A 25886-nucleotide genomic window follows, 5' to 3' on the forward strand; every position below is an offset into this window, starting at 1 on the left:
ACTAGATTCCATTTACATTGTATGTCCAGAACAGACAAATCTATAAACACAGAAAGCAGATTACCAGTTGTTTATTGCTGGGATTGGGGTGGTGAGGAAGAGGAAGGAATTGGGAATCAACAGTTTTGATTATGGTGATGGCTGCGTAACTGTATTATTGTTTTGTTCAGTCACCAAGTCCTGTCCAGCTCTTTGCGACCCCATGAACTGCAGCATGCCAGGCTTCCTTCCTGTCCTTCACTATCTCCCGGAGCTTGCGCAGACTCATGTCTGTTGAGTTGCTGAGGTGATACAATCATTCCATTCTCTGTCGCCCCTGCTCCTCCTGCCCTCAATCTTTCCCAACATCAGGGTCTTTTCCAATGAGTAGCCTTTTTGCATCAGGTGGCCAAAGTATTGGAGCTTCAGCATCAGTCATTCCAATGAATAATCAGGGTGATTTCCTTTAGGATTGACTGATTTGGTTTCCTTGCTGTCCAAGGGACTCTCAAGAGTGTTTTCCAGCACAATTTAAAACCATCAGTTCTTTGGCGCTCAGCCTTCTTTTGCTCCAACTCTCACATCTGTACAGGAATGTAGAAAAACCACAGCTTTGACTATAATTGACCTTTGTCAGCAAAGTGATGTCTCTGCTTTTTTAATACACTGCCTAGATTTGTATAGCTTTTCTTCCAAGGAGCATCTTTTTATTTCATGGCTGCAGTCACGGTCCACAGTGATTTTGGAGCCCAAGAAAATAAAATCTGCCTCTAGCATAATTCTATAAATATACTAAAACCCACTGAATTATGTAATTTAAATGGGTGAATTGTATAGTATGTAAAACATTTTAGGCTACAATAAACACTGTTACCAGTGAAGAAATCTAAACAATACAACTGCTCTTGGTAAGTGCACCCATTCAATGACATACTGTGTGACAAAAGGCACCAACAAGTGGTCAAATATTAATAGTGGTAAATTTCTTAAAAATGATTCTGCTAAGACATCATTAAATAATATCTAATACTTGAGCCAAAAAACAATATGTACATGAAAGAAAAGAAAGAAATTTATAAAAGAAAAACATATCCAGGCCATTTTAGTTCGCTGATTCCTAGAATGTGAAAGGAAAAAAAAAAAAAGAAAAACATAATCTAAGGACCAAAACTCAAGAAATCCTGCGAGTTCCCTGGAAAAAGTCAGTACCAACTACATATCTTCATGTCTCCAGACAGCAGAAACCGCACCCAACTACGAAACAGGAACAACCCAAATATCTTCAGCAGATTTTCAAAACTCAAATCTAGGACTTCCCCAGTGGTTCAGAGGCTAAGACACCATACTTCCAATTCAGGGGACCTGAGTTGCATCCCTGGTCAGGGAACTAGAGCCCACATGCTGCAGCTAAAGATCTGCATGCTGCAACTAAAAGCACCTGCATGCCACAATGAAGACATAAGGTCCCACATGCTGCAAAGACCTAGTGCAGCCAAACTAAATAGAAACATATTTTAAAAATAAAAATAAAACCCATATTCACGTACATTTTAACAAGCTAGCATCACCTGGCTAGTAATGCTACCAGCAATATTGTTTTTGATATGTATACATTTCCCTTTATCATGACCTAGTACAAATACCTGTTTTCATGTAATAGCTCAGAAGACAGACCTGGGTTCATAAATAGAGAAAAACAAGATTAAAGTAGATAATCATAAAGAATAAATCAATGTTATGATAAATGCTAAAACTTTACTCATATAGGTCTCTCTAGGGACTCTGTACTGCATCTATGTTGAATAACTGCTCAAGCTTTTAAGTGTTTAATATTATGTATTACACTGAGAACCAGAGTAGAAAAGTTGCTCACTTTCCTTGAAAAAAGCCAAAACACAGAGGACACCTAATCATCTTTACTAGAAGAGGCAAATCCAAATAACAGATACTCCCCCAGGACCAAACATGTACAACCTAAAGAAAAATAAGTAGAAAACAATCCCTATCTCATCCCCAGGAGACTGTAAGCAGGGCTTTGATAGCCAAATCTGCCAGAAACTGTGGGCACTTGAATTTATCACTGCACACTCCAGGTCATGATCTTTAAGATCCTAAAGATTTTAAAGTTTAGTTAAAGTTAGTTCTAAGTTTTTTGTACTGGCAAAAGTTCCCAGATTTTCAGAGCTGGTTCAATGATAAAGATGGCTGCTATGTTGACGATGAGCTGCTCACCTGCCCAGAGACCATTTCAGCCCAACAAGGCATCTCTGGGGATTGTTTCATTCAGAGACTTAGAACTCAGGCAAGTTGTCCCTGGTTCAGGCTTCATCTACAGAAAGATAGGAATACATCTTCCCCAACTGCAAAGTAGCATAAATGAGTCACATGACAACGGCATTTGCCCCAGGAATTCAAAGAGGAAGAAAGCATAGAGTCTATTGTCATATCTCATATATTAGCTTTTCTTTAGCAAAAAAGTCCGATTATAAATGTGCCACAATAATTACTTCATGAAAAAATTAATGGATTCTAATACCAGTCCTTAGAAGAAAAGTTATGACCAACCTAGATAGCATATTCAAAAGCAGAGACATTACTTTGCCGACTAAGGTCCATCTAGTCAAGGCTGTGGTTTTTCCAGTGGTCATGTATGGATGTGAGAGCTGGACTGTGAAAAAGGCTGAGCACCAAAGAATTGATGCATTTGAACTGTGGAGTTGGAGAAGACTCTTGAGAGTCCCTTGGACTGCAAGGAGATCCTACCAGTCCATTCTGAAGGAGATCAGCCCTGGGTGTTCTTTGGAAGGAATGATGCTGAAGCTGAAACTCCAGTACTTTGGCCACCTCATGTGAAGAGCTGACTCATTGGAAAAGACTTTGATGCTGGGAGGGATTGGGGACAGGAGGAGAAGGGGATGACAGAGGATGAGATGGCTGGATGGCATCACTGACTCGATGCAGGTGAGTCTGAGTGAACTCCGGGAGTTGGTGATGGACAGGGAGGCCTGGCGTGCTGCGATTCATGGGGTCACAAAGAGTCAGACACGACTGAGCGACTGAACTGAACTGAACTGAAGGACATTAGCAGGGTAACAGTTTTGAATAAGGCCAATAGATTGTAACAACAGTAATTTCTTGATTTTATAATTTTAAGGTAGTTCTGTAAGCAGTATCTTTTTTCTTAGGAGTTTACACACTGAAATATTTAGGGGTAAAATGGCATTAAGTTTGAAATGCACACACAATGGTTTCAAGAAAAAAAAATGTACATATCGAGAGAAAATGGCAATGCAAATGTAGCAAAATATTACAAAGTTTGGGAACTCTGGGTAAACACTCTACGAAACTCTGCTGTTTTATTTTAAAATAAAATGTTAAAAGCAAACCCTGAGCACTTCTGTGTATATTGTGTAATCCAGTAAATATTAGGTTGGTGGAAAAGTAATTGTGGTTTCAGACCATGAATTTTAAATCACTGTAACTAGGCTCAAACACATCTTTATTAATCAAAATAGGAACTATTACAGTCAACATGTTTTTGCCATGAGAAATAAGTTTATTACTGTAGCATAAAAATCCGTGTTTCAGAATTTGATGAACTCTTGGGAATCATTTTCTGCCTTGTGTTGACTGTGAAAGCATTTTCCCTGCAAAAAGTTGTCGAGGTGCTTGAAGAAGTGGTAGTCAACTGCTGAGAGGTCAGGTGAGTATGGAGCATGAGACAAAACTTCAGAGCCCAATTTTTTCAACTTTTGAAGCACTGGTTGTGCAACATGTGGTCAGGCAGCTAAACCTGCATCATGTTAATTCTGAGCCTGAGCACTCTAGAGTCAGTGCACCACAACTAGAGAGGAAAGCCCACGCACTGCAAAGAAAGATCACTCTTGCTCTCAAATAAGACCTGATACTGCCAAATAAAAAAAAAATTTTTAAGAAAAAGAAATAAATTACAAAGGCATTTTTTAAAAAATCAGGAAACTTTATGTATAGATTATTAAATGATATTTTTAAGTGTAAAAACAGCATTATGGTTACATACAAAATCACATACATTTTTTAGAGGTGCTTACCACAGTAATATATGATAAAATATCCACAAATTCCTACTTTAAATATTTCTGCAGATATATAGCTAAAATCCTTAAACATTACTGACTAAACATGAAGGGACTCGGGGTTCATTTATTCTCTCCATTTTTCTCTGTGCTTGAAATTAATAAGAAAAAATCTAGAAAAGGAAATTACAATTGAAATCTGTTTTTAAAGCACAACCTTCTTTTCACTGTGCCCAACAAATTAGTATATAATTCTGCCTTTTTCTGATCTCTGAAAATTATTTACTTTTGGCTCACATAGTAGAAATTTAGTAATGATAATTAGATGAATAGCCAAGGGAATTGATAGCATATGCAGTATACCTACATTAATTTCTATCCCTAATATTTCTGATTAAAAGAAATTCTGCCACTGTAAAATGCTCATTTGGAGAACAGTCACAACTGAGTGGAACAATGGATCAAACAAAATGTCAGTCAATTCAGGTAGCTTTACTGAACCAAAATAAGATATTCCTACTACATTATGTATCTTGATTTTTAGAACCCTAAGAAAATTCAGTTACAACTCTAAATGTGTGGAACTATATTCTTGAAGTGACATCCTGAATTAATAAATGCAAAGAAACGATCACTAACAGAAAACACTGTTGTGTTTTCTGGATGGGGGTAATCAATGGGCAAATAATTTTAAAACTATTATCATATGGGTAAAACACATCTGTTAAAGTCCAACACAGGAGAACTTAGTAACTTTTTGGTCAGAGCTTCAAATTTTAAATTATTCTCACAAAGGGCCTTTCTCAGCTCATCTGAAAACAACCAATATGGTTCCTCAAAATTATATAATTCAAACATTTCACTTATAGGCATCAGTAAATGAATCAAAAGATTTCAGATCAACCGTTCTTTCAGAGTACACTGCCCTTAGTGAACTGAGTGTATGAACAGCCTGCCTCCTTCTCCCCATCACAAGTATCTCCTTCCTCCTCATTCTCTTACCTCTACCACGAGCTCGCTTGCCTCGATCTGAAGGCTTGTCCCCTTGATTGCCATCAATTCCATTCTCTTCACCTCTAACTAAAGTGGAAAAGAGCAAACAGCTACTAAAGACAAGGACAAAAAGACTCCTTCTGCCCCTCAACAACAACAACAAAAAGGTGTTTTAAAAAAGGTTAAAATTTAACCAAAGGGTTTAGAAAATACAATAAACAAAACCAAGCCAGAGTGGCTCAAAAAAGTGACAGAAGAACTTGCTTAATTTGTAGGTGAAAATTCAAAAAGAAATCAAAATGACATACTACTTTTTTTTTGTTTGGACTTACCCTCCCATAAAGTTAAGTTTACTTCCAAAAAACTACCTTTGTTATGCAACAATATGCAACAAAATTTGCTCACTGGTTAAGTTCAAAACCTGGAAAGGCAAAGACTAGCCAACTGCAATACCAAGGAAATACTGAGTTCTTGGGGAAGTTAACTGTTAACACAGTCTTTTCTTCTCCTCGTTCCTATATTGGCATTAGTGACTCTATATAATATAGAATATTTATGAACAATACTGGCACAGCTTGCTCCCCTCTTTCAGGGCTTAACTCTGAGAGTTGTCAGTGAGGCCTTCCATGGCCACTCTCTTTAAATTTGTCAACCCCCTATTTATAATTCCCATCTCTCTACCTTTGTTTTTCCCCAGAACATTATTTCTACATAATGCCATTAAAATACTGTAATATTAATATGCAATGTTACTCTTCTTCTTTATTATTACATCTCACACTACTTCGCTTAAAAGTCTTAGAAGGGCAGGGGCTTTCCTGTGGTCCAGTGGCTAAGATTCTGTGCTTCCAATGCAGGGGCCCCAGGTTCAATCCCTGGTCAGGGAACTAGATCCCACATGGCTACAACTAAAGATCTGGCATGCCACAACTAAGACCCAGCACAGCCAAATAAATACATAAATAAAAGTATATATGTTTTTTAAAAGTCTTAGAAGGGCAAAGATTTCTGTATTCTTCATTGCTGTATGCCTTTAATAATTTCTTCTACATTGTAGATACTCGATAAACATCTGTGGAATAAACTAGTGAAAGTTTGTAAGGGGACATGTTAAATATTTATATTCTATTCATCCATAATTTAGCTACTTTGGTATGCCTGCACAGAAGGTAGTGTTGTTCTGGGTGAATGATGCCAAAACCTGAGTTGAATGGAAAGTACTGAGAAAAATCTTCCCTATTCAACAACTTTCCTCTTAATCTAAACCCTGCAAATACCATGAATATCCATAAGTAGGGAAGAATAAACAGCTTTATCTATCAGCCAACAAAAAACCCCTTCTTTAAAATTAGAAGATGCACTAGATTAGAGAAGGCAGTCTTAAGAGAAGGCAGTCTTAAGACACAACAGAACTACCTACAGCCCAGGTCAGTGCTAATATGAAACTGCATCAGCTGGGTTTCTAACAAACTACTCCGTTGTAGCTAAATGTTACTTATATTAACAAATATTGCATTAAGGAAGTGGATTTATGGACATTCATTGAATCATTCTGACAGCTTTTTAGTATGCGTGAAAATTTTTATAAAGCAAAGCTGAGGCTAAAGGTCTGTACTTACACTCTCTCCCACGATTGCCACCTCTTACTTTCCGGTTGTTGTTTCCACGTCCACGGCTCATTTCTCTCTCACTTCTCTTCTCTCTATTCTCTTTGTTTTCTGAACTTTCTTTTCCAAAATTCTTCTTCTTCCCTCCTACAGTCTCCCATGAAGTCTACCGAAAATAAGAGCATTTATTCAGAGCTGTCATTTAAAGTGTGTGCATTTATCTTTTGAACCTAATTACCCCTACCTTACACCTTGCATGCCTACCATTCTAATTCTTCTCCATAAACATACTGTACTTTCTGATGACAAAGACAGCAAATCTCTTGCTAGGTTCCTACTGCTATGGAGAGCACAAAAGATTACAGCACTAGCCTGACTGACAACATACTGTATGTTGTCCCACGACAGAGCCTTTTTCTGTACTGATAAGAATAAAGCAAATGTTGTTTCCCCAAGCTCCCACTCTATACCATCCCACCTACCTTAGTAGTTGCCCCAAAACCTATAATATACAGAACTAATTCAAAGACTGTAAGATTTTACCCTAAAATCTCAGGAATACAATTTTTGCTATTCAGTTGTCTAAGATAACCATCTTAAAGAATTTAGTGGTTGACACATTTGAGGTTAGTTTTTAAATATGGAAAATTTCAGCCCCCAAAGACCTGTTCTAATGAGAAGTTAAATGGTTTATACAACCTCCTTTCTCCCACAAATCAAATCATGTGCAGAAAAATCATGGAGAAAAGAATGAAACACTATGTTCTTACAGATATGAGTATTAGGATATCCATGAGGATGTTGCTGGGAGATCCCAAAACTGACCCATTAGTTTCTATTTACTTTTACATAATTTTCCAAATCCACAAGGGATTTGAAGTGATTCAATTTCAAACTAAGCAATAACTATTTTAAACTTTAAAAAAAAATCGTTATCCAAATAAACGTAAGTGCATAAAATGATTGGATGTGAAAAAAAATACAAATTAAAACAAGTTATTTTCCACCTCTAAGCTTTGATAATTTTTTTAAAAAATCAATAGCCAATAGTTCTGGTAGAATCATCAGGTATTTTCAGTTCTGATGAACTTCCATCCATTCTAACCTTCCATGCAGTCTACCTGGCAATAGTGTCCAAATTTTATATTGGTTCAAAACTTCTGGCCCAGTAATTCTACTTTTTGGTTTTTATTTAGAGGAAATAATCTGATAATTGTACAAACATTTATATGCAGACAACGAAAAATAAAACAAAAGAATGGAAAATTTCCCAAATATTTAGCTTAACAGACTACCTACTCTAGAACATTCATAAAGTGAGAAATATATAGCCAGTTAAAGAGTAATCCATGTGTTCACAGAAAGAGAGCCATAATATATAAGTGACGCAAGTTATCAGCAAACTGTATAAAATAGGATTACATTTTTAAGCTCAAATAGGAGCTTGTGTATTGCTGGAAAAAGTAGTAGTTATCTAAGTGAGGGCCTTTTAAGATCATTTACCTTTTTTATTGTTCTGCATTGTTTTTTAATTGGCACAAACAATAAAGCTTATTTATTCCAGAAAAGAAATCCCACAGCATATAAACTCCATTATGTTTGCTGATATGAATAAACATGACAAATATGTAAGATTTCTATATAATACATTTGAGAGACAGTAACATCTTACCTTATTTTCATTCAGCAAAGGATACCCTTACTAACCAAGTCTTGGCTTGTGATCAAAAACTAACCGGAACTTATATGGGGAGGAAAGCAGGGCAAGGAACCTTTAAGGGGCAAATGGACTAACATCACAGTGAATGCTAAAGGGAATACAACCACACATTTTGCAAAACAGTCTACATGCATGCACACAGGCTTTCAAAGAAAACCAAATAATTACAAAAGATTTTCAACAGAACTTCTGGCAACCTCTGTCATCTATATTTTGCTACCTGTATAAGAGGTTTGAAGAAATGTTGACAGAAACTGTCTTCCAAGATAGCATATTTAGCAGTCAAAAAAGCAGCTGTCTAGGCCAGTTCATTCACAATCACTCTCCTACCCCTTTGTATCTGCCAAGAACTAAACAATACAAACAGGTTTCCCAAGTGGCTCAGTGGAAAGAATCCACCTGCCAATGCAGGCAACACAAGAGATCCAGGTTCGATCCCCAGGTTGGAAACTTCCCCTCAAGGAGGAGATGGCAACCCAATCCAGTATTCTTGCCTGGAAAATCCCATGGACAGAAAAGCCTGGCAGGCTACAGCCCACAGGATCACAAAGTGTTGGACACAACTGAGCACACACTATACATACATACATATAAGAAATACAAACATATATATATTTTTTTTTTTTTTAAGCACACTAATGCAAGTGACTTAAACTTCAAAACTATTTTGTCACACAAACAAAACAGCACTATAATGAAATGAAAAGTTCAGTACTTAAGATTCTGTTCACTGGTTTCCTTTGACAACTACTTTATTAGATAGACAAATGCACCCCTACAAATAGTGAGGACAATTCCACTATTTTTTCAAAGTAACCATTTTCTTTCAGAAGGCCTTGCTACAAAACAAGATTAGCCAATAGGACAAGGTTTGTTTGCTCTCACAGTTTATTTTGAACAGTTCCTGCTCCTAGCAATCAAGCCTACCATGTTCACATTCGCCAGCTGCCCACTCCAAATAATCTACCACACACAGGGGAAGATATTCCTTACAGCTGCTTACCCATGGCTGCTACAGACAACAAAGAACAAGGCAAACAGGATGAAAGATGGACCACACAATGATCCTAAACAAACCAGGGTTTCAAAAGGACTTTCCCTCTGCCTCTCCATTTCCCCTATAGCCCTCTCACCTCCAAACAGGCAAAGGTCTTTTGTGTCTGTGTTCAGGCCGTAATTTGCAAGTTTCCAATCTTTTAGAAAACAACATGGCAGATCTACCCCCCAACTGTGTGGTTTCTAGGTTCTAGAGGTAATCAGAGAGACTCTTCTCACTTACCTCCTTTGAGTTCAGCTCCAAATGAGAAAAGGAAAGTTGAAACTCTTTATTGAGATAGAACTGGATGTTCATTTAAGACTTAAAAGATTAACCCAGCCACCACAGAAAATGAATGATGAATCTGTGGGAGCTAAAGGAAAGGCAAGAGAAAACAGCATCCAGGCCTATCTCTACCATATAAAAGAAAACAGGCCCCTCAATTAACAATCTGGAAATGTTTCATTTATTTAGTGCTTTTTTTGAAAAAAAAAAATAAGGCCAATTCAGTCCTTCAGTTCATTTTAAAAAATAAGTGAGACCCATTCTACACTGCATTCATTAGCAATGGGCTGAACACTCCCCATATGTTATAAAATCCAGCAAATACATGCCTAAGTGTCAGCAAATAAGAACTCTTCAAAATTTGATTTCCTCACTTAACATCAGGCATTTTCCTGACAAACTGACATATTTGATAGTTTTATCATGTTGGACCAGTGTTATCTTGCACAGAATTTTAGCCACAGATACTGCTATACTCAAAATAGCTGTCAGACTGTCATGAAAATGTGTCTGACACATAAGCAAATAGATATAACAGCAAATCCTGATTTTCTGTTAACCTAGAGATATAAGGAGTAGCGAGCGGTGATGATCGAGATGAAGGAACATGAGCAGTGGAGCCAGTTAAGTTTTTCAGGTAGTGAAATGTCCACAGACCCAGAGAATTTTGGCAACTGTGTAAGGCTGGACTAGATGACCAAGTTCTCTTTAGAGTCTTCAGATTCTACAACGTCATGAAGAAACCATACGTATATAACAAAACAGACATTTCTCGTTAGTGTTCTTTCTGGTTCTAAAATATATATGGAATGGCACCCATAATCCCCTCTACTTCTACCAAGTAAGGTAAAGCTGAAAATGCAATAAGAAACTGGAGACAAAGTTTAGCAACGCAAATCAATTAATAATACTTACAGTGTCTGAATTCCCCTCCAGCAATACGTTGATAGCTTTGTTGACATCTCCATTACAGTCATGGAGAGCCACTATGCATTCATCCTGATTTTTTCCTGTCACCTCCATAAGCTGTTGATATTATAAGAAAATGATTAGGGGAATCCAAAAAACTGGCACTTGATACTGATTTTAAGATTCTACTATATAAAGACAAAGATTATGCAGTCCTTCCATATGAAGATGGCCTCTTCCAGACTCTGAGTGTACAATCTAAGATCAGGTTTACCTGCTTTTTTGGTGACTCCATGTCTTTCCACCAAAACTGGCAAAGTCAAGCTACAAATCAACCTTCCTCCAAGCTGACCAAGCATCAGATTTTTAATCAGCAGCATATACATACATACATACATACATACATACTTACTTACATACATACCAACATTCTCAGAACATTCAGGATTAGTTTTATGACTGCTCAAACTAGTTCACAGGCCTGGGATTCCCAAGTTTCTAAACTGCTCAAATGTTAAGTGGGACTATATATATTTCAAAAAATACTGGAGTGGGTTGCTGTTTCCTTCTCCAGCGGATCTTCCTGACCCAGGGATCGAATCTGGGTTTCCCACACTGCAGGCAGAATCTTTACAGTCTAAGCCACCAGAGAAGCCCTCCCAAAGACCAAGTACGAGTATATGGCCACAACTGCCAAGCATCCAGTCCAACTGCTTGCATTGTACAATAGTCTAGCAGTCTCTGACGACATTCCCTACATGGGCTATTACTGCTTGATTTAGAACATTCCACATACAAAATAATCTATAACACTTTAGTGAAAGTCACTCAGTTGTATCCGACTCTTTGCAACCCCCTGGACTGAGCCTGCCAGGCTCCTCTGTCCATGGAATTCTCCAGGCAAGATTACTGGAGTGTGTTGCCGTGCCCTTCTCCAGGGGATCTTCCCAACCCAGGGATCGAACCCAGGTCTCCTGCATTGCAGGTTGATTCTTTACTACCTGAGCCACCAGAGAAGCCCTATAATACTCTAAGGTCTCACAATTACAATTTGGCAGCTATCACAAAACTCACTCATGGACATTGTATTTTCTCAAGTGGCCTCAACAGGGCACTACTGTTCGAAATTAAAGAAATCTCCTTGGTGGGCTCCCTACAAGAAATACTAAGCTATTTAATATGTTCAACACAAGGTACAACCACAGATTAAGCACAATATTGGTTTCTCAATTATTAGTGAGCAAATATATGATCTAAATATCTGTTTAACTACATTTAACTATTTCAATATGCACCAATATCAGCTGCATTTCAAAATACTTTGACCCCAACATCTGAAATGATTTCTCTGTGGTCATAAAACAATTAGCCTATCAAAAAGGCAGGTCTCCTGATCTCGTAAATACAGCTCTTTACACCACCCTATTCCATCTGATTTCCTTCCTGTGTTACCCAGCAAGGCTGTATACACTCTATAGCTTTCCAGTGCTTCAGTATTTGGATGTCTACTATCGAGGTTAGATTTTTATCAAGAATCTGTAGTGGCCCAATACCCATCACATGCAGTTATTAAGATGTACAGTTACTGTCGAAATTCCCCCAGTGACTGGATTAGTAAAAGAGAGAACCATCGTTAAAACTTAAAGCTCTGAAGTGTACCAGTGCTCTTGTTTGTGTGTCTGCCATACTCTTCAGATAAATATGTAGAAGTATGTCTCAAAATTCATAAACCTCACTCCAGTGAATGAGTTCTATGACTTTTTAAGAAATCCTTTCTATGGCTTTCCAAAAATATCACTAAGTCTGATGACAGCAACTTAGGTAAGAACAGAGTTTACCACAGTAAAGTGCTAAAAGGTTCACCAAGGGACTTTCATTACAAGGAATTACTGGGAGACGTCTACCAAGGTAAGGTAAGGGTTATAGCTTGGTTTCTAGAATCTTGAATGGAAAGAAACTCTTATCAAAAAAGAATAGCATGAAATTATGTTATCTCACCAAAGTTCTAAATGAAGACATCACCCTAAAATTTAATAACTTTTCCAATCTATGTTTAGAATCATCACAATATGTGAAAAGGCAATTCAGCTCTTCCTTAATATCAAACAAAATTTTCTGAGAATTTGTCATATACTAAATATACTATCTATGCACAAGTATATACAATGTCAGCCTGCTTTCACAAATGCTCATTGTTCACATGTAACACTAATAATTCAGAAAGGTTCTACTGCTAAAATTGCTTCATTCTAGCCACCAATACAGGTATTTAATCACCAGTTCAAAAATCCAATTATTTGCAACTAAGCAAAAAATGTAATTTAAATAAGAATCTCTAGTGAAATTACCTTTTAAAGCACAGTAAAATAGATTATAAAAATAACAGTATCCTTTGCCAGAAACATACCTGTTTAACTTTAGCTTCAAACTCTGAATCATTTTTATCAAAGATCACTTGAGCAAGACGCATCTGTTCAGCTGTTGCCTGTAAAATCAAATACAATTGTTAAAGATTTAATACCAAAACCTGGTGCAAACAGATAAAAGTTCTCAATCACTATGGTTACAAAAATACTGATTAACTAAAAAAACAAAAGGACTCTGCATTTAGACCTCTTAAGTGTATATAATGTGTTCCCATAAATTAAATAAGTACCCAATTAAATAGCATAAAGGTCCCATTCCTTTGGCCAAATGACCTAAATGAAGTCCTGTTCATTTTCATTAGCCATGTGACTCATTTAAATTTTCTTTTTTGAATTTTCTTTCCCTTGAGGAGATGTAGTTACAGCATAACAGAAAGTGGAAGAACAAGAAGCAGTGCAAACTTCCAGAATACAGGCTTAGACCCAGCCTTGTGGTCAAAAAGCAAAAGAGCTTTCCTATCAACTCAAAAAAGACCAGTTCTGAAGAGAAGGCTGTACTTACCTAAAGGAAAACTTTTAAGTTACATTTCTAGCCACAGTTTTTTTTAACGTTTTTCACTTAACAAAATTTTAAAAGAACCAACTTTCAAACACTAAAATTAGTCAGCTACAGAGAAAATTCCTTTCCAGCTGCTTTTTTCACTCAAAACCATTTTTCTAAAAAAAAAAAAAGACCAACTTACTGAATTTTTGAGGTTTACTTTTGTAGTATTTCTACCAATTAAAAATTTAGAAAGGAATTTTTTAAAAAAGTAATTCTTGGGAATTCCCTGACAGTCCAATAGTTAAAACTGCACTTTACTACCGAGGGCATGGGTTCAATTCCTGGTCAAGAAACTTAAGATCCCACAAGCTTCATAACGCAACAAAAATAAATAAATAAATAAATAAACAAAAATTAAAAGATTTTTTAAAAAACTTGAAAGAAAATCTGAAAAGGTAACAGCAACATACCCAAAGGTACCATAATTGTGACAATAAAAAAAGATGAGGGATACAGAGGAAATCTCTGGTCTCTCGGCAACATTCTAATAAATCTAAAATTACTCCAGGGCTTCCTTGGGGGCTCAGTTGTGAAGAATCTGCCTGCCAATGCAGGAGATACAAGTCTGATCCCTGGTCCAGGAAGATTCCACATGCAGCAGAGCAACCACAACAACCACAACTACTGAGCCTGTGCTCTAGAGCCTGGAAGCCACAACGACCGAGTCCACAGACGCTAGAGCCCGTGATCCTCAACTAGAGTAGCCCCCACAGCTAGGAAAAAGCCCATGCAGCAACGAAGACCCAGCACAGACAAATAAATAATAAACTATTTTGGAGTAATTTTGTTTAAGTAAAGTTACTACTGCTAGCTAAAATCTATACTAACTCCTAACATAAACATTTTTAAAGTTAAATCACATAAATTAATGAATGAACTTGGGGTGGGGGATTCACTAAATGCTAATAATAAACAGCTTTTCATCTTTGCTTTTAATATGAAAAGAAAAGAAAGTGAAGTCACTCAGTCGTGTCCGACTCTTTGCAACCCCATGGACTGTAGCCCACCAGGCTCCTCTGTCCATGGGATTTCTCCACATTGCAGGCAGATGCTTTAACCTCTGAGCCACCAGGGAGGCCTGCTTTTAATATAGATTCATAATAATCTTGATGGTGGGAGTGAGAAGGTTGTTAGTATTTCTTACAATGTAAAAACACTTTTCATAAGACCTTTCCAGTTCATGTGTGTGGCTGATTATTCAAGCTCCAGATAGCTTTGGCCAGTTCCCTCCAACCAAATGGCCAGTCCTTTGATTCCCAACCTATGCCTGCTGTGATCTCAGCTGAAGTGCTAGTATATTAGAGAAAGATGTTTACATTACAGAAACACTGTCTACACATATGGCCAATTTTACCTCAATCCTCATTAGTATACATAAGGGCCTTCTTTACATACACCCTCAAATGAGAAGTGCCAGTGCTGCAGCCTAAAGAACCAAGGTATGAAATAAGTGAATGAAGTAAAAGGGAAAACCAAAGGGAAAAATGAGTTCTGGAAAGATGGCACTTCCACATTATATATCTGAGTTTTGGGTAGTGGCAACCACTTATGAGTCAAAGTAAACGACTGGGACAGGGCTTCCCCGGTGGTCCAATGGTTAAGAATCTGCCTTACAATGCAGGGGACACAGGTTCAATCCTTGGTATGGGAAGATCTCACATGCCACGGAGCAACAAAGCCCATGTACCACAACTACTGAGCCTCCACCCTAGAGCCCTCAAGCCACAACTACTGAGCCCATGTGACGTGTAGCTAGAACCCATGCTCAACAAGAGAAGCTTCTGCAACAAGAAGCCCACACACCACAACCAGAGAGTAGCCCCCACTCGCTACAACTAGAGAAAAGCCTGAGCACAGCAACAAAGACCCAGTGCAGTCAAAAATAAAAATAAACAATTTTTAAAAACCCACTGGGATTAAAAAAAGAATATATATACTATATATATAATGAATCATTTTGCTGTAGAGCAGCAATTAACACTATAAATCAACTATACTTCTATAAAAATAAATAATAAAATTAAAAATACATTTTTAAAAAATGAAGTAAACCATTGGGGCTATTGGTGCTAAAATCCCACATGATTAATTTCTATCCATTTTCCCTAATACCAATCCCTCCTAGTCTCTGAACTTCAAGTCTAAAAATCGTGCCTCACTCATATTCACTCAGCCTTGCTCCAATCCAAGCATGTGAATGCTCATTGCTTAACATAAATTTCCTTAAATAACAAAACTTACACACAGCCCACAAGAAAATCACAGTGACTCATAAGGTAACTACCTAATACCAAAAACTACTTACTTGGCACTTACATAATTTTCTCTGATATCAAAAGCAAAATACTAACCATTACTACTTTGTAGGGTCACATTATCGATTGTAAACACCTGTATTATGTTTATTGGCTGCATAAAAATCTACTAGATAGGTCTTGCATTTTACTCTATAAACTTTCATTACAATCTAAACACTATAGGAGTCATTATTACACTTAATCTTATACACACACACACACATATATATATATACAGGATAGCTTTCTTAGAATACATACAAAGATGGGTCAAAGAAGTGTCTAGAAAAACGTTAAAAGAAGTTTCATACATCTGCTCAAAAATGCTCCTCATAAAGGCTGCAAAAATTTATAATTAACAGTATAAAAGGGTCTGCTTTCTCAAAATTCAGTTTTTAAAAAATGCAAATTTAACCCATTGAAAAAGATGATCTCTATTTGGTTTCACTTTACTTCGTAGATCATTAGTAAGAGTAATCTTTTAAAAAATAAACTTACTAATATGCTGATGATAAAAAAGACTATGAAAAAAGAGTGTAGGAGAGCTGAAACATCTTCATTTTGCAACCACCACAGGAAAAATTAATTCAAATAAGAATCATCAATGAATGCTCATTCTAAAGGGGAAAGTTCAATGAGGAAGAGGTTATTTACACAGGGTCTCAAAGTGTCTCCACAGACTATTTTTAGTTTTTGGCCAAGACATCGTAACAGTAAGGGAAATGGGCAAAACCTTGACAGTGATCAAAATTAACATCCTCAGTAAGGGCAGAAACATCATGTGACGCTACACGTGGGACTCAGAAATACTCCATGTCAGTTAAACAGCATTCCAAATAGACATCTATAACCTGAATCTAATCATAAGGAAACATCAAACAAATTCAAACTAAACATTTTTTATAGTAACGGCTATTCCTTCAAAATTGCTATTATTTCAGAAGACCAAGAAAGGCTGAGAACGGTTCCAAATTAATGAAGACTAAAAAAGCTTGTCAAGCAAATAGGATATAATGATTTTGTACTGGAAAGAAACATGATATAAAAGGCATTATTGGAGTAAATGACTATACTGGAATAAATGAAAGTTCCACATTGACAAAATTGGAACATTAACTGTAGAGAACACTGCAGCAATGATAAATTTATGAAATTTGATAGTGAAACTGTGTTGGCACAAAGAAACATCTTTGTTCTAACTTTATGGCAAAACTAAAATCCCAGGGACAGGACTTCTCTGGTGGTCCAGTGGCTAAGACTCTGTGCTCTCAATGCAGGGCACCCAGGCTCGATCCCTGGTCAGGGACCTAGATCTCAAATGCCGCAACTAATAATTTGTATGCCACAACTAAAAGTTCCCTTGTGTCTCAACTAAGCCCCAGTACACCCAAATAAATAAATAAATATATATATTTTTAAAAATCCCAGGGACAACATAAAACTAGGTGGCAAGGTATCTCTTACAAACCTCAAAATACAAACATGACAAGAAAGAAACAACAGTTACAACATCTGCGTGGACTTAACTGTGACAGAGGCCAGCACTGGGGTGTCTGACTAGTCGAAGAACAGGAAACCCCATGTAGCCAAGTGGCATTTACTTGAAAGTAAGGTTGGCCAATTTGTGAACAGCATCTGGTACTAAAGGGTTTTGACAACTCCAATAGCACACTAAGTTACAAGATTGCAGAAAGATTGAAATAGGCAGGAGTAGTACCATCATAAACTACTGAAACTGACCAGCAACCATGAAATTAAAAGACGCTTATACTCCTTGGAAGGAAAGTTACGACCAACCTAGACAGCACATTAAAAAGCAGAGACATTACTTTGCCAACAAAGGTCCATCTAGTCAAACCTATGGTTTTTCCAGTAGTCAGGTATGGATATGAGAGTTGGATTATAAAGAAAGCTGAGCACCAAAAAATTGATGCTTTTGAACTGGGGTTGGAGAAGACTCTTGAGAAGCCCTTGGACTGCAAGGAGATCCAACCAGTCCATCCTAAAGGAGATCAGTCCTGGGTGTTCACTGGAAGGACTGATGTTGAAGCTGAAACTCCAATACTTTGGCCACTTGATGCGAAGAGCTGACTCATTTGAAAAGACCCTGATGCTGGGAAAGATTGAGGGCAGGAGAAGAAGGGGACGACAGAGGATGAGATGGTTGGATGGCATCACTGACTCAATGGACATGAGTCTGGGTAGGCTCCAGGAGTTGGTGATGGACAGGGAGGCCTGGCATGCTGCAGTTCATGAGGTCTCAAAGAGTCGGACAAGACTGAGCAACCGAACTGAACTGAACTGACCAGCTAAAGTTCCCATCAAGAGAAAATACTGGAAGTAGAATCAAAATTGGGCCACATATACAGAAAATTCCAAAAAAAGTCCACATTAGGGGAACAGAACAAAGCCAGGAAATCTCAGAAAGCAAGCCAACATAATTACATAGGTAAAGAGGAAACACTGAAATGAGAAAAGCCACTCTGAACCATGTTGCCATGTAAAAGTTTAAGACTCAGTTCACATAAAAATGAGCAATCTAAAACTAAAGGTCAAACCCAATACAAAGTTAGTATCAGAGAAAAAGAATAAGCAAGGTAATACCCCCCATAACCAATGACAGTACACCAAAAAAGGTGCCTAGGGAAAAAAGTAAAACCACTATCTTCTGTTTCAATATGTACTAAAAGACTGACGATGAAGAAAAAGATAATAACATAAAAAAATAACATTTTATGTCTACATTTTTCTAACTTAGAAATGAAAGTGAAAACTAAACTGAAAAGAACACAAAAATAAACTTAACAATTAATGCTTAAGAGAAATAAAAGGCAGAAGAGGAAATATACTTAAAAGTAAAAACGAAATTCAAAAAAGGAAATTTAATAAAGGAATGGGAGAAAACAAAGTGTCAAATGTTGAATGTGGGCAAAAGACAACCCAACCTCAATCTGTGGAGAATACAAGTCTCTGAAGATGACAAGGACAGAAAGGGAACAGTACAAAGATTTAAAACTAAAATTCAAGAAAAATGTCTGGAAAGCAAATAGAATAATGTTTAAATTTTTGAACAAAAACACCATACTTAAGAACATCAATGCATAACAATCCACACTAGGGTATTTTTTAGTAAAATAGCTGGACTTTAAAACAAATATATCCATGTGTATGTAGGCAGAAATAACAAGACTTCTAAGGGAAAGAAATCAGAGTTATCAATAAACTTGTCAAGAGCAATGCTTTAATGCAAAAAGAAAATAAACATTTTAAGATATTCAAGTAGAGGAAATAAGAGCCAAACATGTATAGCCAAAAAAAATGACTTTAAAGTCAAATACAAAGGGCATAACTCATTACCAGCACCATAAAACACTGGGATGATTATTCCCATGAGCCTTTCCTGGGGAATCAACAACAGCATTGGCTTCAGGTAAATAATTTAAATGACTAGAGATACTGACCTAAGTACATGCTTAACAGTCACAATATTTATTGTAGACATAAAACTAGATGATGTCTCAAATGGAGAAAGTACAGTATACAACTAACTGGCACACAAACAGGGCATGTAGGTATAGGATACTATTTAAAGAGGGATAGAAGGGGACTCCCACAAGTTCCAGATGGACCTTATCGGCTGATTCAGGTGCCATGAATACCAAAGGCTGTACCCTGGAAAAGTGAGTGCACCAATCTGTCCTTTGTGCTGGCATTAGCAGTCACATCATTTTTTTCACTTGAGGGCTCTATCAAGTAAAATATGTTTTCAAGGTTATTAATAAGGCTGTCATAGCAAAAAACCATGTAGTGACCCTCATAAAAGAGAGCAGATGACAAATTACTAAGGTCTGGCAGAGTGACTATTCAAGATAACCAGAAACGCTGGCTATGTCAAGAAACAATAGAATGACAGCTGACAATGGTTCCACATTATGAGTCACATTATGAGACAGCAAATGGCAAAAACAAGTGTGGCTATGAGATCCCTGTTGTGTTCAAGAACTGGAGACACTTACTTCCCAGGTCTATACACAGAGTGCCTGTTGGTTGTTGAATAATTTTCACCAATACTAATAAAAACCGAGGCACTCAGATGTACAAGTGTGATTATCCTGGGAGTTTAAAAGCTGCTACAGAAGGAGCTGAAGCAAATAAGCTAAGCAGTTTCATTGAAATTTCACATCTGAAGAAACTACTCAATTAGACATTTCTTCTATCAACTGATTTCAAGGTAAAGCTGAAAATTCTAAATTCAAAAAAAATTTTTTTTTTTTACAGAATCAGAACTAATACACACATTGTTGTTCCAGCAAAGAATGTAAACATTTATATTCAGTATGTTGAAACCTGATGCCAATGACCAAGATATTACATAAAAACAAGGTAACGTTTATGGAGGCCCCTGGAATGAAAAAGGTCAAGTTCCCTAAGTTGAAAACTGTGTATAAATAAAAATAGCACTGGGCACAGGAGAGATGGTGTAAAAATGGGGAAGATACGGTAATAGTTTTAGCACTGTTATTTTAAAGGCTGTATATACACATAATGTGAGATAAAGCAAATGAGTAATTTGGGGATATTCTAATTACGCCAACCCCTGGGTTCTGAAGAAACTAGGATTCTCAGTGTAGAAGTAATGAAAATGTAATATAAATGAAAATGAAAATTCTGTAGTCCTGAATTTGAACTATCAGCATTATTAACTCATGAGGCATTTTTACTTTTCAGTCTGTCCACTGGAGAGACCTATAAACAATGACAAACCCAAATCCGTTACCAGATGGAGGTCTCTAAGTGCCATTTCCCACTAAAAGATGCCAGGATACCCTAGCGCAATTGTCTGATCAAGGTATGCAGCAGAAATTATACAAGAGAAGTCTGGAGTAATTTATAATGCCAGCTTATGAAGAAACTATCAAAGATTACTAAAACCAAGTCAAAAAGTCCTCAGGATCCAATTTCAAGAGACCTGGCTAAAGATGGGATAATTTCAACATTAAAGAAAAAAAAACAACTAGGAATAACTAAAACCCTTTAAATGGTAAAACTTGTAAGTTCATAATATTTTTAATATTAAGTATTCACTTTTGGAGGATAGGTAACCAAGTAATTATTTTTAAAATGTATCAATATACTCTTCAAATGTGTAAATGGTCATGAAAAACTGTTGCAGATCAGAAGAGACTAAGGAGACATGACAACAAATTGGATCGGATCCTGGAACAGAAAAGAGACCTTAGTGGAAAAACTAGAGAAGTCCAAATAAAGTCTGTATTTATTTAATAATATTGTGCCAGTGTTATCTTCCTCTTGACAAATAATTACATAGGACAGAAGTCAGTATGATTTTGTATGATGTGCCAGCTAAGAAAGGTTTTCAGCATTTAAAAATGTTGTAATCAACAAAAACAAAGAAAGAAAGAACATGCAACAGAGACTGCATGTGGCCTGCAGGCCAGAAAGTATTTGTCATCTGGCCCTTTCTGGAAAAACTTTGCCAATATTTAATATAAAATGCTAGGATTAAGGGAAGCTGGATAAATGTTGTAGAGACCTCTATCATTTTCCAACTTTTTTTTTTCCAAATCTTAAAATTATAAACCTCTTAGCTAGAACAACCAAGAAAAAAGACAGAAGTCTCAAGTTATTAAAATTAGGAATGAAATGAGAAACATCACTACAAACTTCAGGAGAATTAAAAGGATTGTAAGAAAATAACCATGTTCAAGTTTATGCCATCTAGATGAATAACCTAGACAGAAGTCAACAATTCTGTCTAAAAGGCAAATTCCTAAAAAGATGCAAACTCCTGAAACTGACTCAAGAAAGACTAAAAATCTGTAACAGTGATTGAATTAGTCAAAAAGAAGCTCCCACAGAGAAACTCAGGCCCAGATGACTTCACTGGTAAATCCTATCAAACAATGAAAGAACACCAATCATCAATTTTTCACAAACTTTTCCAAAACATAGAAAAGGGAACCATCCTAATGCATTCTATAAGGCCAGTATTACCCTGATACCAAAAGCAAAGACATCACAAGAAAACACAACTACAGAAAAATATTCCCCCTACAAAATCCTGGCAAACCCTAGCATACCAGCAACACACAAAAAAAGAATATATACTGTGACCAAGTTAAGTTTATCTCAAGAATGCAAACTTAACGTAATATATCATATTAAGAGAATAACAGACAAAACATGATTATTTCAGTAGACACAGAAAAAGAATTTAATAAGATCCAGTACCCCTTCAGGCTTAAAGCTCAACATTCAGAAAACTAACATCATCACAACAGGTCCCATCACTTCATGGCAAACAGATGGGGAAACAGTGGCCGACTTTATTTTTATGGGCTTCAAAGATCACTGCAGATACTGTAGCCATGAAATTAAAAGACACTCACTCCTTGGAAGGAAAGTTATGACCAACCTAGACAGCACATTAAAAAGCAGAGACATTACTTTGCCAACAAAGGTCCATCTAATCAAAGCTTTGGTTTTTCCAGTAGTCAGGTATGGATGTGAGAGTTGGATTATAAAGAAAGCTGAGCACCAAAGAATTGATGCTTTTGAACTGTGGGGTTGGAGAAGACTCTTGAGAAGCCCTTGGACTGCAAGGACATCCAACCAGTCCATCCTAAAGGAGATCAGTCCTGGGTGTTCATTGGAAGGACTGATGTTGAAGCTGAAACTCCAATACTTTGGCCACCTGATGTGAAGAGCTGACTCATTTGAAAAGACCCTGATGCTGGGAAAGATTGAGGGCAGGAGGAGAAGGGGATGAGAGAGGATGAGATGGCTGGACGGCATCACTGACTCAATGGACACAAGTTTGGGTAGGCTCTGGCAGTTCGTGATGGACAGGGAGGCCTGGCGTGCTGCGGTTCATGGGGTCGCAAAGAGTCGGACACAACTGAGCGACTGAACTGAACTGAACTGAACTGAACCCCTTTAGGATAAACAAACTCCAACAAATTAGAAATAGAAGGGAACTTCCTCAACTTAATAATAACTTTAACTTAAACCAACAACTTTAACCATCTACTTACTGGTGAAAGACAACTGAAAGCTTTCCTCCTAACATCAAGAACAAAATAAGATGTTTGTTCCAGCCATGTGTACTGGAGAGTCTAAACAAAGTCTTTCGACAATTAAGTGAGGAAAGTAGAATATATGCATGAACTAAATTCTTATGGCTAAAATGCCAACACACACATACACACACACTCACTCACTCAATCTCTCTCTCTCAGGAAAACGCCCAAACTTGAAAAGCATAGTACAAGTATTATACAGTATAGGGCCAACAGTAATTTGGTAAACAACCATCATGAAACTGTTCATCAATGAAGAATTATCTTCCTATAAGATCCAAAAGTTCCTATTATAAAAATTATTAAATAACAAAGTACAGCTTCTGTTTTATGGCTAGGAAGATCTCAGAGGTAGTAATCCAGTTCAACTGCATACTGCACCCCTATGTAATTTACCCATACTTTATGCTAAGTGTTACTGGCACAGGCCTCCTAACTACCAGAGGTGTGGGGTATCCAGTGTTAACAATCATGCTGCCTCCCAACTAGGGAAGAAGCTATTTGAACAGTCTTTAAGAAAGCAGTCATGAGAGTCCAGGCTAGCGTGGCCAAGAGAAGGAAGGGATGTAAAAGGAGATGTTTCTTTTATCACTTTATACTTACAGACTGAGAAAAGTGACTGCAATAAGTGCAAGATCTGGGAGAACTCGGCCTACATTCGTCATAAGAAACCTGTGAGAATCCAATGAAAAGAGGCACAAAGAATGAGAGAAACGAGAATGGGGGGCAAAGTGGAAAGCAGTCAATAGTACGTAAAATCACCAGGACCCTAAAGCAGGTGTCTATACCAAGAAAATAAAATGAGCACAACTTTCTGGGATGAAGGTGATGTTCTATATCTTGATAGGAGGCTGGGTTACTCAAAATGTATACAAAAAATATATTTTAAAATATATTTAAGTGATCTGATACATTTAAATACACCTGTATGTAAATTTCACCTAAAAAAAAAAAAGAGAAACCTAGACAAATATTAAGCTCTAGTTAATGACATATAAGCAAGAGTGTCCAGGGGTATATCATATAGATGTATTTGAAATGCATAAAAAAATAAGATAGCATGATGGATAGCTAGTCTAATGTGATAAAAACAAATAGAGCAAAAAGGTAATTGTGAGGGGGCAGTCCTGGTGGTGTGTGGTTAGGAATCCACCTGCCAACCTGATCCAGGAAGATTCCCACATGTTGCAAGGCAACTAAACCCATGCACCACAACTATGGGGCCTGCGTTCCCCAGAGCCTGTGCTCTGCAACGAGAAGCCACCACAATGAGAAGCCTGCACACCACAACTAGAGAGTAGTTCCCAGCTCACTCTAACTAGAAAAAGCCCATGAACACCGACGAAGACCCAGGTTAGACAAATAAATACATAAACAATTTTTTAAAGGTAATTGTGAACTTGTGGGTGTTCGCTGTACAAGTCTTTCACCTTCTCTTTATATTTGAACATTTTCATAATGAATTAGGGGGGGAATTTCAGCAGACCAGAAAAGAAGGCCTGGAAGAAGGTAAAAAATAAAGGACCAAGGAAAAGAAGGGGAAAAACAGATGTTAAACAGGAGCTAAAATTAAAAATATAAATAAAATCAGACAGAGAAAGACAAGTACTATTCGATATCACATATATGAAATCTAATAAATAATACCAATGAACCTATATACAAAACAGAAACAAGACCCAAAACAAAACTGACAGTTAAAAGGGGGAAAGGACATGGAGGTGAGATAGATTAGGAGCATGGGATTAATGATACAAACTACTATACAAAATATAGTTAAGGTACAAGGGATTACTAAATAACACAGGGATCTGTATTCAGTATCTTTTAATAACTATAATGGTAAATAATCTGAAATATATACATTAACTGAGTCACTCTGCTGTACACTTGAAACTAACAATGTTATAAATCAACTAGACTTCAATTAAATACACACACACACAATAAATGGGGGAAAATATCCAAGAAAGTGAACCATAGACCAGTTGGAAAAATTCACTCACTGTATGATGTTTATTAGCGGAATATGCCTAGTTCAAGACATTTCACAGAGAAAATACGGCATACAACAATTTTACAGAGTATATGATACACCAAGGACAGGGACTTTGGCTATAATATCTTTCTAAAAGGGGATGTGGGATCAATTAAAAGTAATAGGGCAGGGAGGGAAATAGCCACAATAATACCTCTAAAGGCAGCAATATTTAAACTTAAAAATTGCTAGAGAATTGTCTGTGCTTCCTAAATATACACAAGTTACAGAAACAAAGAACGCTCCTCTATTAAAATATCTTATAAAATATTAGTAATAAAAACACTCAAGTTGACGAACTTTCACTAAACACTATAAGCAGAAAAGTTACTGCCAACAGCATTTTGCTGCAGGCAATAGTCTAGGGCTTCTATATATTTCCTTATTTTCATTTTGATATTTTTGCATCCACACATTTCTACCCATAAAATCATTCTTCATACCATATGTAAGGTAAATACTAATCACTAATTTATTCCAACTCAGCTTTTTCAGCTTAAATACTATGAGTGAAATATTCTTTGTATTTCTCTTCAGTGGTATCATCATTTTACTTCTACAATTATAGACCATCTAGACACAACAAAGCTGATGCACTTAACAGGAGTCCAGTATTGCAACACTAGCATAACATATTGATGAAATATAAAGCATTTTAAATCAGAACCTTAAATATTCTTTTCCTTTGCTCACTACCCTAGTCAAGAGAAAATTACTTTAAATATTCAATAACCAAAGCACCAAATTAAGAGTATGATAGGAAAGTTGCCAGGTTGAGCTCTAGAATGTGACAGAGATCTGTTCAGCTTCTGAAATCAGAGGAAAAAAAGCAGAATCAAGGGGTAAGTTAACAAGGTTACACACCCTCCCCTACAACAAACATTAGTGACATCCACC

At 36.8% G+C, this 25886-nt stretch overlaps 1 protein-coding gene across 3 annotated transcripts in view; it reads right to left on the minus strand.

Moving 5' to 3' along the window:
* LOC120866311 (ubiquitin-associated protein 2) overlaps positions 1–25886 on the minus strand; it is a 112316-nt gene that overhangs the window by 50410 nt on the left and 36020 nt on the right. For all 3 annotated transcript variants that reach the window (XM_040243966.1, XM_040243975.1, XM_040243955.1), the window contains exons 3-6: positions 12992–13069; positions 10591–10701; positions 6647–6800; positions 5037–5114 (exon numbers count right to left, since the gene is read on the minus strand). In XM_040243966.1, coding sequence (XP_040099900.1) covers positions 5037–5114; positions 6647–6800; positions 10591–10701; positions 12992–13069 — 421 coding nt within the window. The remainder of the gene's footprint in view (positions 1–5036; positions 5115–6646; positions 6801–10590; positions 10702–12991; positions 13070–25886) is intronic.

The sequence above is a fragment of the Oryx dammah genome, unplaced genomic scaffold (genome assembly GCF_014754425.2).
Source record: "Oryx dammah isolate SB20612 unplaced genomic scaffold, SCBI_Odam_1.1 HiC_scaffold_1, whole genome shotgun sequence".
In the NCBI taxonomy this organism is placed as follows: domain Eukaryota; kingdom Metazoa; phylum Chordata; class Mammalia; order Artiodactyla; family Bovidae; genus Oryx; species Oryx dammah.